General features: G+C 37.9%; 1 protein-coding gene across 1 annotated transcript; it reads left to right on the top strand.

Moving 5' to 3' along the window:
• The first annotated feature begins 4,029 nt into the window (after positions 1 to 4,029).
• prep (prolyl endopeptidase) lies at positions 4,030 to 10,872 on the top strand. The gene is made up of 14 exons (XM_005802630.3): positions 4,030 to 4,241; positions 4,519 to 4,593; positions 5,077 to 5,210; positions 5,297 to 5,427; positions 5,563 to 5,772; positions 5,951 to 6,072; positions 6,173 to 6,278; positions 6,520 to 6,711; positions 7,165 to 7,362; positions 7,967 to 8,070; positions 8,180 to 8,411; positions 8,497 to 8,628; positions 8,702 to 8,858; positions 9,915 to 10,872. Exons 1-14 carry the CDS (start codon positions 4,104 to 4,106, stop codon positions 10,207 to 10,209), a joined length of 2,226 nt encoding a protein of 741 aa, XP_005802687.1. The 5' UTR covers positions 4,030 to 4,103; the 3' UTR covers positions 10,210 to 10,872.
• The last annotated feature ends 7,538 nt before the right edge of the window (positions 10,873 to 18,410 follow it).

Here is an 18,410-nt window from a genome sequence, read left to right as displayed (position 1 = left end):
AGCATGATCAGGGCAAACTTCAGTCGTCTTCAGGGCCGTCTGACTTCACCTTATTGTGTCTTCTAAAATATGTTTTCCTGCCAAATAAAATCAGGAATGTGTGTCTTAATAGGTACAGACAGAGTGTCATTCGCTGTTTCATCAGTGTTATCCAGAGGTGACAACACCTGACCTGTTCAAACATCCCAATGGTTGCATTTTAAAAGCTTAACACTGAGTCTCACTCTTGGTATTTTACCCGATGGCACAGACAAAACAGATTTAGTATTTCCTATCATCTGTGAGATAATTCCATCCACCCTACATGGAAGCTGTAATCATTCTGGATCTTTGATAACATCCTTTAGTCTGAGGGGGCGCAGGTTGGACTGACCTAGTGCCACACTGTTATTCAGGCCCTGGCTAATCACAGCAGGGAAGGAAGCAGTCCCCTGTCATCTGAAAGCATCCCTATTACTGCTTGTTTTGTCATGTTCACATCCCTGAGACCGTTGTCATTACAGTCAAGAGGCTGTGGCTCTAGAACAGTCTGTGATAAACTGCACTTTCAGGTGACAACGTTTATTATGGGAATTAAATACTATTGTAGGAACTTTACCATATTTACAGTGTCCTGAAGAAGCAGTGGGTTATTTGTGAGCAGGAAGGACAACAATGTACATATTACAACAGTTTTTACAAAAAAGAATCTAGAAAGGGTGGCATGAATTTGTTTCCTCTGTACTCTGGCAGTATCAAATCAAATCCAGTGAAACCAGCTGCTCTCAAGACCTCAGAGGTTTGTGGACAGACAGCGTTATGAGGACCAGTGACTACAGCAGACATGTGAGGGACAGAGACTGGAGGAATTTAAAGCAGGGTTGGGCAATAAAACTAGAACTGAACACTCCCTACCTCATCTGACACGCAAAGCAATAAGAGCATTGATCAGCAAAGTGGCCAAGAGGCCAATGGTAACTCAGAGGAAGCTGCACAGACCCATAACTCACTGGAGAGAATCTGTCTACTGGGAAATTGGTAGTCATGCAATTCTTAAATTTGGCGGTACAGGTAAATGGCAAGAAGAAAGTCATTGTTTCAACAATTTACAATAAGCTATAAGTTTTGGCCCTCATAAAAGATGTAGATCCATACAAGCCCAAAAAGGTGATTCTACAAGGCATTAACTTAAAAAATATTCAAAAAATAACATGTATGCTTTTTGTGCCACTTCACAGGTCTATGGTATTTTGTGTTGGTCTATTATATCAGAAAAAATGCTAAAAAAAAAAACACATAAGACTTCTGGGAGTTTGCTTCGTATCAGAGTAAGAAACTGGAACATCACCAGTTTTGCTTACAAGTATGATTGCTCTTAAGGTGTGAAAAGAGCTTGTGTGAGCTAGTTGATTAATTGGTTAATTGAGCAATAGCTCAATTAGCTTATTGAGGGATATCATTTAAAAGTTTGTCCAATCATCTCGACTATGGATCAGTAGCTTCCCTTCTACATCGCTGTTTAATCAGGTGTCAAACAATGGCAGCTTCAAACAGGAGTCAGTCAGAGAGAGGCCATGGAGATTTTTGAATAGGATAACCTTGTAGTAACCCACTGCAGTAAAACACAACAGGTGGTCATCCCTCTTTGTATGCTGCAACGGAGGCAGGTGCTTCCGACTATGGACGGACAGATCACCGCTGACCCTGGACAATGGGGGGAAAACAAAAAGAAAAAGAGGTGTGATTCACTCGTGGACACCTCCAGCGCAGTCCAGCTCTGTGTGAAATATACAAGTGCATGAACTCACCGTTGTACAAGCGTGGAAAGGCCAGGTTACAATTCAAACACACTCATTCAAACCATTAGTGTTGTTCTCCCCCTCAAGTTGTGAAGGAAAGCAGAGGTGTCCAGAACACAATAGGCCCTTTACACATATTGCAGCTAATGAACAAACAGGAAGAGACCCGCTTTGCATTTGGAAATGTGTTGCTGGAGTTGAGGTGGGAAGAGAAAACGGGGATAAGATACTTGCCTAAAGCCACTTCCTTCACTGAGCCTGAACTATATTTTGCTTCTAAGAAGAAGAGACAGATGATTCATTTTGAATTATTGTTCCATTTTCTCTTTTCTCTCTATTTATCATGCAATCATACAGTATGTGTCGCCACTTAAGAATCTCTTCCTCTGAACTTTGCACACTATTGCAACTGCCTACAGGGCGTGAAAGATCCGATACGCTCGGTGCCTGAATGTGAAAGTAACAACACTCTGGAATTCCTTAGAAGACATCTGACTGTCTGATCAGAGCATTCAAACAATGTGTTTGCCTTTTTAAGCGGAAGCACTGCTGTGTATGTGCAATGAAAGATCCTATCTGCATTTCTCCTGAAAGACAAATGATAAAAATGTGGCATCAGAACAAAGAACAAGACTTTCGATTTAACAAAGCATACCATTAAAGTTATTACGTTCAATTTAAGTTAATTGAACATTCAGTTTTGAGAATCCCATCATCTTCTCAAAGTTATGTGAAGATGATGGGTATCTCTATAAGCGCTATCATTCATTGTGTAAGCGTAGCTGCCAGAGACAATGATGGCCAAATAACCCCTGATTGATTAAGCAGTAAGTGGAGGAAGGAAGTAAAGGGGAGAGGATGATGAGGGGAAAGAAAGAGGAGTGAGGGGCTGACCTCTCTCCTGCACTGTCAGACAGATAAGAGCAGTGATTGAGATTCTTAATGGACTTTGGTGACCGTTCAATATCCCTGTTTTCATTTACTGTGAAACATTTTTAACTTCCTACAGAGTCATTCCTTGGAGATCTTACAGAGAAAACCCTGCTTTGTCATAACTCTGTTCGAGGTTTTATTTAAGAAGTGTGAATAACTTTGTACTTTCCTCCACAGAGTGGCTTTAAAAATTCCATTACAGTTCCAAGCACATATAGCTATCTAGTTTGTTTAGTTTCTCTGAGTCACTGGTCCTCAGGCGGCTGCACAAACAGATGTCTAGAAGGAGAGAGAGGAGTATTGGAAAAAAAACAGATGAAAATTTTTCATTCTTTGTGGCTTTTAAAACAGGCAATGTGGCTTTCTGCCAAGGGTGCCATTACATAAGGGAGCGGCAGAAGTGCTCAAGTAAAATTTCTAACAAAAAAATTGTTGTCTACTGCTTTTCTGCATATACTCGAGGAAAGGGAATGGGTGCCCCCTTGTGGTGTTCAGTGTAATTTTAAAAAATATATACACTGAACATTGGACATAGATTTTGATATTCTTTGGTCCAAAATATACAATATTAATTCTGTATGGAATTATTGTACATTATTCTTAGTGAGGATGAGGAAGCTCAATTCAGCTGCTTGTATCCAAGATCTCATTGTTTTAGTCATGATCAGTTTCTCATGACCAACAGTGAAGATGCATTATGGCTCAGTACCCAAGACATAATGTCTATCTGCCATTCTGCCTATATGTCTATGTATCTTGAACACACACTCTTTCTGAAACACATTGGTGGCAGCATTATGCTATGTGGAACCTTTTCTTGAATAGATCTACAATGTTTATTAAAAATCCAGTCCATTTAACCATGTTCTGCTTCATCCTACCATCGCTGGCCATTAATTAGGCAGCAAGATGCTTAAACTTGTCTGTTGAGGAGAAGTAATTTCCATGATGTCGTCTATTGACAACAAACAATGTTGTTGTCTTTTGACAACAAACAATGATGAACATGAAAGTGCACAACTATGAAAAGTATCCTATCATTTCCCTAATCAATGCTTCTTGACACACCTCATATCATCTGAGTATTTCTGCAGATGACATGACTTGAAATCTGATCTTTGCGCACTGAAAAAGTGAAATTACAGTAATGTAATGCGTAACTCTACAAATCTGAAGAAAAAAACGAGTAAAATATAAGATTCAATTTTACCTCAGCTGTGTATTTTTAAAAAGAGGGACAACCTATTTATTTCAGAAGTTGTGTTACTGCTTTCCGTCGCTAGAGAGCGACCTCAAATTTCAGATGACTGCACAGCAACCGGCCAAGGAGCTCGTTGACTGTGTGTAAACGGGGAGCATCTCCTCTGACAAAAGCTTCATCGCTTCAAGTTGATGATTCACAGGCTCCGCAAAGTCATTTCAAAGCCTCTGTTACAGTCACTGCGCCAGCTTTGTGTGCTGCGTCATTCTCGAAAACTGACCTCCAAGATGGCTTTTCAGTATCCCCAGGCTTACCGCGACGAGGCTGTTGTGAGTAAAGGGGACTCGCTAACTGATTAGCCTAGCTTGCTAAATCACTGTGGGGGTTCATTCATTTCAATGAGCGTTTGCTTTGTTAGCATGCTAGTTAGCTTAGCCAGGTGATAGAAACCAGGCTGTCAGAGCTGATAATGTAAATATGTGATTCCTAAAGTAAACAACTTACACATTGCAGTATAATATTTTGGCTTAATTATTTCCATGATATGCCGGCCCGGTATCTATATTGCCTATTAATTGAGTTTTTGCTATTATTATTATTATTTAGGTGGATGACTACCATGGTTGCAAAGTGCCAGATCCGTACAGCTGGCTGGAGGATCCAGACAGTGAGAAGACACAGGTAAATCCTCATTTGTCCTCGTGCCACGAGTCGGTCACAGACACAGGAAGTCCTATGAGGAAAAAACGGAAGATACTTTCACACTTTACAGTGTTGGCAACATTTCAAAGATGCCAATTAATGTAAAATAGCTTTAGCATTTTTTTTTATTATATTTGTCACAGCAAATGTAACTGAAGCAAAAATAGTAGCAGCAGATTGACCGATAATAACGTATCATTTGATAACTTTTTTTGAGTTGTTAGCGTAGTGCAGACCCTTTGGGCTCTTTTATAACATAAAATATAAAGGTGGTTTCTTCTCCCCACTTATACAACCTTCTTTAATATTGTACGTTATTTCAGTTAATCTTCATGAATTCAGTCATAAAGGGGTGAAAATAGCTCTCTAGATTGATTAAAAACTTAATTTTTACCATTTCATGATGTCAACCATCAAAACCGTCTGATCATTCTGTTTATTGTTCCTTTTCTCTCTCACCAGGCCTTCGTCAATGCTCAGAACCAGCTGACGTTGCCATTTTTAGAACAGTGTGAAGTGCGGGATCTTTTCAAGGAGCGCATGACAGAGCTGTACGACTATCCAAAGTATAGTTGTCCGTTTAAGAGGGGAAGCAGGTGAGGCTTTCAGCAGAATGTTTTGATATTCACTCTGAGGTGACGGTTCCCAATTTGACCTCTTATGTCCATGTTTTTTTTCTTAGGTATTTTCACTTTTACAACACAGGCCTCCAGAACCAGAGTGTGATGTACGTCCAGGAGAGTTTAGATGCTGACCCCGCAGTGTTCTTAGATCCAAACACGTTTTCTGATGACGGAACAGTTGCTCTTCGAGGTATTCCATCAATTATACCTTACTTTTTTCAGACAAGTTAATAATCCTGTGTCCTTCAATAGCAATGGTTCATTTTTCTGATTAAAATAAAAACAGATGTCTAAGTTCTCTGTGTTCTTCTCTGATACTATCGAGGTTACGCATTTTCTGAGGACGGAGAGTACCTGGCCTACGGCACCAGCGCCAGCGGGTCGGACTGGGTGGAGATCCACTTCTTGCGGGTTGAGGGTGCCGAGCCTCTGGAGGACCGCCTGGAGCGAGTCAAGTTCAGCTGCATGTCCTGGACTCATGATGGGAAAGGGCTTTTTTACAATTCGTACCCAGATCAGGAGGGCAAAAGTGACGGTAAGATAATATAAGATTTCTATTTTTGATGTGAATATAAATATCTGCTATTAATGGTTCAGAAATTAGACTTTAACTGAGACTATGGTAAGGAAATTTTGCCCCATTGTTGTTTTTAATAGCCAAGTTTGTATTTATTTTGGTTGCTTTATTGAACTTACTGTGTTGCACCTCGCAGGTACTGAGACCTCCACGAATCTTCATCAGAAGCTTTACTATCACATTCTGGGGACTCCACAGTCTGAGGACGTGCTATGTGCTGAGTTTCCTGACCACCCCAAATGGATGTGTGGCGCTGAGGTGGGCCTCATAGTTCTTTGATGCTCACAAATAAATGAAATAGACTACATGTTCAAATTGATGTTTAAGGCAGCGGTTAGTGACAGGAGAGTAATTTCAGGTATCAGACGATGGGCGCTATGTGCTGCTATCAATCAGAGAAGGCTGCGATCCTGTCAACAGACTCTGGTATTGCGACTTGCAAACAACTCCTCAGGGTATTACAGGTATTCCCTTTTCTATTTGTCATTCATAGTATTTTATTCTGTGCTATTTGAAATTACCTGAGAATGTTTTTTTTTTTCTTGAAAAAGTTGCTTATAACTCAGTCTTTTCAAATAGCTATTCTTATATTTTTAAATGGTAACTAAATCTGAAATTGGAACATTTTGTGCAACGTTATTTGCTATAATACACACTTTTTATTTGTTTTATTTCATTTAATTTTGCACAACCTTGTGTGTTTAGGACTTTTGCCCTGGATAAAGTTGATTGACAACTTTGACGCGGAGTACGAATACGTGACCAACGAGGGAACTTTGTTTACTTTTAAGACCAACTTGGACGCCCCGCGTTACAGACTCATCAACATCGACTTCGCCTCTTCAGATCAGGAAAACTGGAAAGAGCTCATCCCTCAACATGACAAAGATGTCATTGGTGAGCTTTTGGAAAATTTTCATCTCTCTCATCACAACCACATATTTAATACACTGTATTTTATCGGGGTTTGTGTCACAGACCAACATAATCCTAAAGTAGATGGAAGTCGATAAGAATAAATAAAATATGGATGCAGCTTCCTTAATTCTGTAGCATTTTGCTACATTTAAAGCTACTTTTGTGGTGTTTTTTTTTAATCAGATTTGCATATTTAGATGTATTTCTCTCATTCTTCTTTGCAAAATAGCTCAAACTCATCTTTGACTTTGAGCTTCTTGTGTTTGTACTGGTTCTTAAAGCTGAGATCAAATTTAAAACAGGTGAATCTTATTTACTAATTATGTGGCAAATGCAACCACAAGTGGTGTGCAAACTTTGACAGAGCTCCGTAATGTTAACCTGATTTTAAAGTCCTCACTTTCAGTTAATTTTCCCATGTCTTCCCTCCAGTGTTCGCTACCTGCACCTACTCCAGCTACCTGTTCATATGTTTCCTCCACGATGTGAAGAATGTTTTGAAGATGTACCATCTGAGCTCAGGGGAGGAGCTGAGAACCTTCCCTCTCGACGTCGGCTCTGTCGTGGGCTTTACAGGACGGAAGAGAGATTCGGAGATCTTCTACTATTTCACCTCTTTTTTATCGCCAGGTAGAAGACGCTGTGATGTTGCATTATTAATGAATACGGTGTGTGCTTTTTACAAGCCAGTAGGCTAAATATTAACAGTGCTGCTTGTTTGTGTATATTGAAATGAAGCACAGGTTCCCAGGTGAACTTGCTGATCAGTCAGTCATTATTTTTTTATAAACAACAAAGGGCTGTACTGTTGAATTTTTAAAAATATTTGGTGTTTTTGATTAATTAAAGCTCTTAAAAATTACTCCTTAAAAATAGTTTGTTTTTTCAGTTTTATTGTTGACAGTGGACATTAGTGAGGTGATTAAGGTGAACGTGTTGCCAAATTTATCTTAAAGCCTGTTACAATAATAAATCACTTATTAATCCTATCTTTAAGACATTTACTCTGTGGTTCAATAATAAGATATAAAAACATGAGGAAAAAGATCAAAATGTATTTTTAAAATTAGAAACCCATTTGTCTTTTTGTTTTTTCTTGTTTCAAAAAGCTAATATAGACGTATTTAAAAACAAATTACTTAATAATTTAAACCACACAGGGAAATAACCTTCCCACTTCCTTTCCAAGTGATTTAGAAAAACACTAAATGTTTTTGTTTTCCTCCTTTCCAAGCAATCATTTACCATTGTGACCTAACTAAGGAACCACTGCAGCCCCATGTCTTCAGAGAGGTCACCGTCAAAGGTTTCAACCCTGCCGACTACCAAACAACTCAGGTAACAGAGTTTAAGAAGATAAACTTCATATTTGAATATATTTTAAATATGTCAATATTTTTTTTCTGCTAAACCATTTTATGATTAAGCTGTTGTCTATTTCCGTTAGATCTTCTATCCCTCCAAGGACGGCATGCAGATACCGATGTTTATCGTTCACAAAAAAGGCATCAAACTGGACGGATCCCATCCAGGTTTCTTGTACGGCTACGGAGGCTTCAACATCTCCATCACGCCGAGTTACAGCGTCTCCCGACTCATCTTCGTCAGACATCTAGGAGGCGTTCTGGCTGTGGCCAACATCAGAGGTGGGGGCGAGTATGGGGAGACCTGGCACAAAGGTAGGCAGCTCAAGACCCAGCAGTTTATAAAACATGTATTTGGGTTGATGTTTAAAGTCACAATGATGCATTTGGTCTTCTTTAGCTGGAATGCTCGCGAACAAGCAGAACTGCTTCACAGACTTCCAGTGTGCAGCTGAATATCTCATCAAGGAGGGATACACGTCGGCGTCCAAACTGACTATAAATGGAGGTTCTAACGGGGGTTTACTCGTTGGTATGTATTCCAGAGACCGGATGAGTTTCAGTTCAGATTTCCAGTTGAGTAAACAGAACACCTTGTCCCTCAGCGGCCTGTGTGAACCAGCGGCCTGAGCTGTTTGGCTGTGCCGTGGCTCAGGTGGGCGTCATGGACATGATGAAGTTCCACAAGTTCACCATCGGCCACGCATGGACCACAGACTTTGGCTGTGCAGAGGACAAAGAGCAGTTCGAGTGGCTCATTAAGTAAGACCTCCTGGGCAGTGTTGTCCATCTGTCCTCTGCGTTTTTAACCTGTTCAGAGGAAGGAAACATTTCTGTCCTGTTTGAACCAGGCCCTTCAGATTAAGAGTGCTACACTCAGGTTTCTCTCTTGCTTATTAGCTCCTTTAAGCTGTCTCGGTTTAAAAAGTGCACACACTGGTTTGGAAGTCTAATTGATCTGATCTTTACCACATTTTGTTGTTTAACTTTTAAACAATAATAGAAAGTACTAAAAAACACACACCACTGAATCCACTACGTTTAGAAACTGCATTAAGAGTCTGCATTCAATAAAATAGTTGTAGTTATATTTTAAATTGATATGTGGTGCTACAAATAATGATTATTTCTGTGATGGGTTTGTCTATTGATTATTCTGACAATTAATCGGTGGATAAAATTGACACGTTCCACAGATTTTTTTTTATTTAGAAATGCACTAGAAGATGCAAAGAATGCAGTAACACAGCATTCCTTAATCTGATTATTTGTAAAAAAAAAAAAAAAAAAAAAAAGGATGCATCTGCAGCAAAATAAGTATTTCTACCATCAACATGTGAAAAGCTTGTCCACTTTCTGCTTGACTTAACATCAATAAAGTGTAGGGATAATCTGTTCATTATAGTTCTGATTTATAATTTGATAGCAAAAGGTGCTTCATAAGATTTATTTCTTTTTACAGAATTTGAACCAGTCTAGGATAAAACTAGGCCACTGGATAAGACATATTTATAAAAGTTGTTTTTTTTCATCTGAAATAAAAATGGATATTTTTGTGCTGTTTTGGATTAATTACTGCTCTAAATATATTCTTTTAGCAAATAAGACTTTAAGTCTGTACACTACAGCGAACAATTAATCACCTACTCAGTTGACCATTATTTCAATAAATGATTAATCTGAATCATTTCAGCTCTAATGATATGTTTGGTCTCAATAATTTTGACTTTACCTTTGCGCAGCAGTAATGTTCTTTACTGTCTAATATCTGTTAGTTGTACTGCATGTAGTTCTTTCTAATTATTTCTAATTTCCCAGATACTCGCCGCTGCACAACATCCATGTCCCAGAGGGCAACGGGGTCCAGTACCCAGCGGTGCTGCTGCTGACAGGAGACCACGATGACCGGGTGGTGCCCCTCCACTCGCTCAAATACATCGCCACCCTTCAGCACGCTGTGGGTCGCAGCACCAAGCAGACAAATCCTCTGTTCATTCTCGTGGACACAAAGTCGGGCCACGGAGCCGGGAAGCCCACCAGCAAAGTCATCCAGGAAGTGGCCGATACCTACGCCTTCATCGCCCGCTGTCTCAACCTGTCCTGGGTCATTTAACATCAGCACGAGTGTTTGGCTTCCCTTTACTCAGATTCAGAGGACTGTTTGTACCGACTATTGACATGATCTTTTTAACACTTAGACGAGATGTTTAATGAATCCAAGCTGTTTACCCGAGCTCCGTTATTTTTCCTTTTTAATATAAACCTGTCAGTGTTTCAGCAGCACAAACCATACACATCAAGCAGCTCACATACTTACTATATCGTGGGCCATATTCGTGGTTCTTTGCTGTCTGTATGCCCAGGAATTTTATTTAAATCAGCCATTTCAGTCTTGAGGTCAGATGTTTATTTAAGGTTTGTTTGTCCATCCTCCAGGAGCTCCATAGCTGATGCATATTATTTAATTCTTTGTGCACAGAATGGAGCCCATGGAGTGTTGAATAATATCACTGTTCTGTAGTGTTGTGTATATGAGTGTACTGCAAGTAGACAGCATAGCTGATGTTTTTTGTGGAAATTTGCAAACATAACATTTTGCATTGATAGTGTGTGTGTGCGTATGGGGGGGTGTGCGTGTGTGCACGCATGTAATAAGGTTGGCTAACGTTTTTTTTGCAAATGAAAGTTTTCTACCTCTTGACTTGTGCTGATTGTTTACCCTGTTAAAGGGAACAAAACACAATGCCAGAATTACAATAAACTTTTTAAAGACTGATTCATATTCCCTTATCCTGTAGAAAACGCATGGCGTCGACACCCTTTGGCAAAAATGCTAAAGGGAAGTTAAGTGGAAGGAAAAAGTGTTCACAGCCAACAGAAAAAATTCCATCTTTGAGAAACTCTAGCCTGCTATTAAAGAAGTAATTCATGAAAGGAAGGCTGATCAAGAACAGAGTGCAAAAATTGTACATACTTTTTAGCAGACTGCAATAAAAATCCCTTTTTATTAGTATAGTGGAATATTTAATATGTCTGGAAAAAGGTAGCCAAGCCATAATTGTCTGACATCTCTTAAAATACATCATTTATTGGGTAATGATTCTATATGAATGCCTCTGAATGCAATTAACTGAAATAAGTTTTCTGTGATTTTCTACAGAATGTGTTACGATCGACGACTAAATCTGAGCTTTCAAAAATATAAGAAATATAAATCTCGTCCATTCCCTTTTTTCATATTTGCAATGTTTTCTTGGTTGAGCAACCTGTTGTTTCTGTGTTCGTGCATGCCGCCAGCAGGGGGCACCAGTCATCCTTAAACTAACCCAACACGTGTAGGAGGAGCAGTAAATGAGGGTGGTCCAACATGGGGTCCTCCATAGGGATTCCTGATCATACATGGCTAATGTTCGAGACAACTCTTTTGTCCTACCTTCATGTGGGTGGGAAAAAAAAGCTTGGAAAAACAAATAAACTTATTTATAAATTTCTTATGAAACCAATACATCCTCTAATTTGTCTTTGCACACAGATCAGGAGAGGGAAGCTCCTTTCACAACAAATTATGGATAAATTGCAAGTTTTAATATTTACAAAATTATTACTTTCATTTTTTATTATGATTTGGTGATTCACAATGTCTAGTTTTACTTTTCTGCGCTAGCCTAATGCCAGTAAATAAAATTATTTATAATTTTGCTCAGTTATATGTAAATAACCCTAAAACACTGAACTGCATACCACTTAGATGTGTTAACACTGGTATAATTGTTAGAATTTACGTTGATTGCTTTTTTAAAATGTATCATTTTTAAATAAGATACTTCAGTCAATGAGAAAAGTAGCTGAAAAAAAAACTCAGTTAGGCCTAAAAAGCCGTGGAAAAAAGAAGAATTTCTTCATCTTGATGATTTTGCCTCCTCTGTAGGCCTAAAGAAAATGATTTGTTTGCAGACTGGTTGTCAGTGCAGTTCTGTACAAGTGATAACATTCATAATGCATCTATACAAACAGACATTTAATTTCTATGTAGACTGTGACTACTGAAAAAGTAATTTCATTTTTAAAGAATTTCTTCAACCGACATGGAAAGGACGCTATATTAAAACTTGAAGGAAGGTGCAATATTTTGATTCAGGACTCAAAAAGTGTATAATCCTATGAAGATTTTAGGTGTTTCTAAAAAAGTAGAATAAGTACCAAAAAAAGCAATCAGCAAGAAAAGAAAATGAGAAATTTGTTTTAACTACAAAAGACAGAACATTTTTAAGATATTTGCAATTTCAAAAAGAATTAATAATTAAACCCAGAGGGCAATTATGTCATTACAGGCACTCAATCTAAATATTCTTCTGCAAAGTATAAAGTGTGTATCACTATGTAATGAGAGACTGATAAATAAAGAAGTGAAAAGGTGTTCTAATAAGATGTATTTATATAAACAAAACTATGTTTAATGAACAGATCTGGTCGTTTTCCTATTGTAAATTTCAGAAGTATTGTGCAAAGAAATGTTTGTATAGGGTATAAGACCATTATGGTGTTGGTCAAATTAATTTAGTGAATTTACTGACTTTCACCAGAAATAATTTACACATATCTGATTCCATTGGATTGGAAAAAACACCCCTGTATGTGAAAAACAGGATGTACAACTTATTACAAAGCAGAAACATTCTCAGCTTTGGAACACATACAATCTGCTTTAAACATGGCCAAACTTCAACTCAATGGAAGTAAACTTTCTCTCTCCACTTCCCATTCACCATTGAAGTCTTGGGTTAAAATTGAATTATATCTAGATGTAATTACAACAACATTGCTGTAGGTAATACATAAAATTACAGTTTAACAAGCTAAAGGGTTAAAACACTGGGATTTTTTCTATAAGGCTGCTCCATAAACAGAGGGACATATTAGCACACACGGTCTTGAATAAATTTCATTCCTCACTATATATTCTTGGATGAAATGATTCATCAGGCAAGGTTTGGAGAAACCCTTTTACTCCCTCATAGTTTATGTGCTTACAGAATAATCTATTTATTAACTACTTTTAGTTAATCATCAGCAGATAAATTATTACTAAACAATCAAAGTCAATTAGAAGCTATACACACTGAATCTTTGTCAGAAAAGCAGTATTCCTCTAAGGCTACCTTAAAAGTTGTGTTTTACCATCGAAAGAAACAGCAAGAAACACCTCTTGATTATTAAAAGGTAAAAACAAGCAAACAAAAATAAAATGTCCTCCCACAGAGGGAAATTGAAGATTCAAAGTCACTAGGTGGCGCCCGAGAAACCTCAGAGAGTATAATACATGACCTCTTACTTTAAAAATCAGTTTCACATAGAAGTGAGAAGCGCATTGCCTGTCAAATGGTTGTATTTATTTTGCTATCATATGAGTCTCCTTAATTTGAATTATGAAAAATTAAGGCGCTGCTTGGAGCCATTCAGAGGGTACTTTGTTGCTCGCCAGAAGGCTAAAGTACCTTGTATTGCCTTTATCAAGGCACTGGCGCCACCAAACGGGCTCCGGGGAAAATTGTTGGGGCCCTCATAAGTCTGCCCACAAGCCCACTGTTTCCACCAGCCCCCGGTCTCCTTCTTCATCACTAATAAGAATTTGAGAGGTGGCTACAGGTTTAGATGTGTTACATTTCTCCTTCATTTGTTTATTTCTTTACTTATTTTGCCTTTATTTGTGTTCTTATTTTGTAACATGCCACTTTTAAATTTCACTTGTTCCAGGTCTTGTTTTCCACCCCCACTACATGTAGATGACAGTAGCCACATACGTCTTGTTAAATTTATTTATTTTTTCTTTGCTACAGATGTCTCACACCAACCCTTCCCCACCACCACAGGGGTATTGTAAACCAGAGAATAGCAACATATCTTCATCATGGGGTTAATTAATTTACCATTGTTAGTTGTAGAGTACTTCATGGAAATGTTATTTAGTTCATTCACTCTGTCCAAAGAATGTCAACAGTTCATAAGTCCACATTTTAGGGTCTTGGTAATGTAAAAGTAATACTACCCACCACATGTTTTTTTTTTTTTCTTTTCTTTTTTGTTTTGTTTTCTGTAATGCAAAGAACTGAAGTATGCTATCGGTCAGTTATTGGGTCATCTGGACCTTGTCAAAACATTCTGGTCTTAAATTGTTTCAATCTAACCTCAGCAATAAATAAAATTATCACTTTTTTTCTGCCTCACTATCTTCTGACTGGGTCCCAAATCTAGTAAAGGTTCTCTGCAGGCATTCCTGTAGGCAGCTTAGCCTGGTCCAGACACAGCTGTCTTTTCAGCACCATTAGACTCACTTATTCAATTTTTAGAATATTTTGTTGCACATGATATGATGTGCAACAGAAAATGAAAAACATCCTTTCAGTTGCTTGCTATGTGTCTATTTTTAGGAGCTGGAGTCAAACAGTAAGAAGTCGTAAAAACTCCCAATTGAGCTGTTTAACATGTTGCATTTTTTATGTATTTACTACAAACGTATGAGTGCCCCTCCTCCATCTGAGAGTCTGTGTTTGCCTGACAACGGTTGTTCTTCAGAAACGAAAAGCTCTGTTCGCTCACGGTTTTATGCAATGAGTCTCATCCTCTTGTCATACATAAATCCCCTTTTCAGATCTCTGTTCTTGCTTTCATCAGTCATAAAAAAAAGATAACAGAGAATAATCAAATTTCAATAACTCAATATATTTTGGTTTGATAATTATAACCTACAGTTCATTATCGATTTTATGCCTCAACTTCATCCAAATATCTGACCAAATCTATTTATTTTATCGCCTGTGATATTTAATCTTTTTTACTTGTTCTCTCATCTAACTCAGAGCTATGAATTATTCAGAGACAAAGTCCATTGAGTAGATGATCAGTAGTTATGCAGGAAGATGTTTCTCTCAAGTATTTCAGCTCTTCTGTTCCTCTCCACCTGTCTGAGTTTCATTATTTTCGAGTGGTCACGGGAAAGCAGGTACAAGAACAGGATTCACAGTGAGGCAAAAAGCGGCTAAGATCTAACAAAAACATTACACAAACACCTGACTCCAGGTGATTTACACCTCTACAGATTTCTGCTGCTTTTTCATATCCTATTAAGCTTTAATTGTTTATTTTTGTGTGTGTTTTAGTCCAACAGAAGTTGTTTTTAACAAAAAACATTAAGAATCAGATACTCAGTAAATGTAAAAAGCATGTAAGGGCAAAGAAGGTTGGCTTTTATGTTTATTTTATATTATTCATTTGAACCCTCTTGAGTCTAAGATGTGTTTTTCTTTTCTTTTCTGAGAGACTTTGCCAAATGAAAGTTATTCAAATCTAAATACAAGAACACAATGAAGGAAGTCAGGGTAATCATATATGCAAGGTCTTAAGAGCTTGCGGTTTTTAGTCACAGATGTTCTGAAAAGAGCTTTAAAGTTTTCTAGGATAAAAGCATTAAGCAAAAATAGAAGAACAAATGATTCTGGGTATGCTATAGAGAAACCAATTTAAGGACCACAATTTATATTAACTCTATTCTGTTCTCTCTTTTTGCTCTAATGAAAGCAAAAACACAGATAATGAAGAACACGGGGATTCATTCTTTTTATTGTCTATAAGAAGTTTATAATACAATTTTAAAAATTTAGCCAATATTGTTTCCTAACTTATGTGTTATATCTTTTTTGATTCTCCCTGAAGGAAAGAAAGAAATTTCTTTCCTTCAAAGAAATTTGCCGGATAAAACTCTCATTGATACATTGATAGTCAAGATAAATGAGTATAGTGTCATCTGCATAAAGCTACACTTTTCCTATCTATCTATCTATCTATCTATCTATCTATCTATCTATCTATCTATCTATCTATCTATCTATCTATCTATCTATCTATCTATCTATCTATCTATCTATCTATCTATCTATCTATCTATCTATCTATCTATCTATCTATCTATCTATCTATCTATCTATCGGCCATTTTTGAGCGATACTGAGGTTAAAGTGAACCAACAGGTGGGGCTATTAGCACCACTTTCCCTCCCACTTTATTTTCCCAATCAAATCCCAATCACCGATCTGAAAGCAGCTGGGTTTTACTGCTGTATTGTAAGGAGAACAGCAGATAATAGATCTATATGGAAAAGTTTGGGGGTTATGAAATTAAAAACTCGCAACAAACTTAATAATGCAATTGGAAGATGATTTTTTTTTAAACAGGATATATGGTTTGGGGGGTATTTTGGGACAAATGTTTGCTTCAGCTTTGAACAGGCAGCCCTTTGAGTGGTTGAATGCTGATTGTGGACAAGCTGAGTGGGGGATGTGAAGTATGGATCATTATCAACAAGGGAAAACGAGGGGTGGGGAAGAATGGGAGCATGTTGGGGGTGGCCACACATTCCACATGGTTTAAAAGGTATAGATGATGCCACACATAGATTTTTATTTTATTTTTTTTCCCCTTAACAGAAATCTTGAATGGGGACACTTTCCTTCTGGATTACTGCACGCACCATTTCAACACTAAACATCTTGGCGTTCGTGGTTGAAGGAGCAACAGAGCAGAGCGGCATTACCTTCTGAGCATGCACGGAGACAAGTTTGGAGTTGAAATGAGAACATGGAGTATGTTGGAGCTGATTTCCTAGAAGTGAGCCGCAGCCTCCCTGCAGTTACCTCCTGGTCCAGTGTGACACGTTTCCAACAAATCTGCCCGACCAGCCGCGCTGTCGCAGCTTGTGTTACAGACTCACTATAAAATATTCATCCATGGAAAATCTCTTTGATTTCACTCGGCCATTTGTCTTCAGTGTGCCGCGCAGGTTAATGCCAGCCTAAACATGTGATTCAAACTGAAGCATCCGCACAAGAAAAAGTCTGGCCGGATCACAGATCTCATTCATCCACGGAGTGGGGGGGAAAAAAAGAGAAAAAAAAAAGGGGGGAGCATGTCTACTGCCTCAACTGCCTCTCCTACAGGTGAGTCTCCAGAAATACTTTGACCCAACTGTAAGCGTTCACTGTTTTTTTTTTTTGTTTTTTTTAATTATTATTATTTATATATTTGCTTTTGGTGGCATAAAAACACACGTGAAGCTGAACGCATTGACCTGAAATGACCCCTGTTTAAAGACAATGTCCTCCTTTCAGTTACAATCAAAGATGCGCGCACATGCATGAGCCTTCCTTCCTTCCCTTTTCTTTTCTTTTTTTTTTTTTTAATCGTAACAAAGCTGCATGCGCTTATTTTAGAAAATATGCGGGACTGGATTTAAAAGGCAACTGTGAATATTTTTCATTCATTACTTGATCACCTCTGAATCGGCTAATTTTAAAAAGAAAATAAAGGAGATTTTAGTTGGGAGAGCCAATCTATGAATGGGTTGTTGAATGGATGACCTGACCTTCTGACGTCAAAAACTGCAAAGAGAAAAGTTTAATAAGAGCATGCCGTCCACTCGTTTGCCGGTCTAAAAATAAATAGTGATGAAATGTTGAGTCGGACGGATTCAAGCAGGCATTTGATGCGGTTGTGGGCATTTTAAATTGTAAGTGAATTTTGCGCGTCCTGTACAGAGCCGCTTTTCCGTCTACCCCCTTCCCGTGACGTCACCAATATTTCATTCACATATATTCGCTTTTATTCCAGACTGAGAAATTGAACCGTCTTTAATTACATCTAATAATAATAATCTACTTTTGCCTTTTTAGTAAAAAGACAAAAACAAAAAACGTACTCATTCGTTAGTTCACTAAATGCAAAATCTGGTTTGCTCCATTAAATGCGTTCATACAATTATTTTAATGGAAACGCATCGAATTTAAGTCTACAATGTTAGATATTTAAAAGTGCACACATTAACCCAAAGATGCGGTTTTATTATAGACGGTTTATGATAAACATAAACTACACAAAATCGAGAGGGGGGGGGGGGGGGATTCTTAAAGTTAAATTTTTTTTTGCCGGTGCTTTTATGATCTCTGCGTAATTATTTTTCGTTGAGTCCAAATAATATTTAACGAATTCCGTGGCCTTATCAAAGGGAGATGTTTATTATAATGTAACAACGATCCCTCCTGATTTCATCCCGATGTTTAAAAAAATATATATTTACTACACAATCCGGAATCACGTAAGCTGTGACGTAATAACCGAAATAAATAATTAATGAATCTACTTTATGTTGAGTGGTACATATCAATCAGTTTTATACATTAAATAAAAACAAACATTGAAGAGCACATGACCTGCCTGGTTCCCACTGTTTACCCTGTCCTACAGAAAGTTGTTTTTTTTTTTTTT

This window comes from Xiphophorus maculatus, chromosome 15, assembly GCF_002775205.1.
Source record: "Xiphophorus maculatus strain JP 163 A chromosome 15, X_maculatus-5.0-male, whole genome shotgun sequence".
Taxonomy (NCBI): domain Eukaryota; kingdom Metazoa; phylum Chordata; class Actinopteri; order Cyprinodontiformes; family Poeciliidae; genus Xiphophorus; species Xiphophorus maculatus.
The sequence above is the reverse complement of the archived record's forward strand: the minus strand, read 5'-3'. Positions and strand labels throughout refer to the sequence as shown.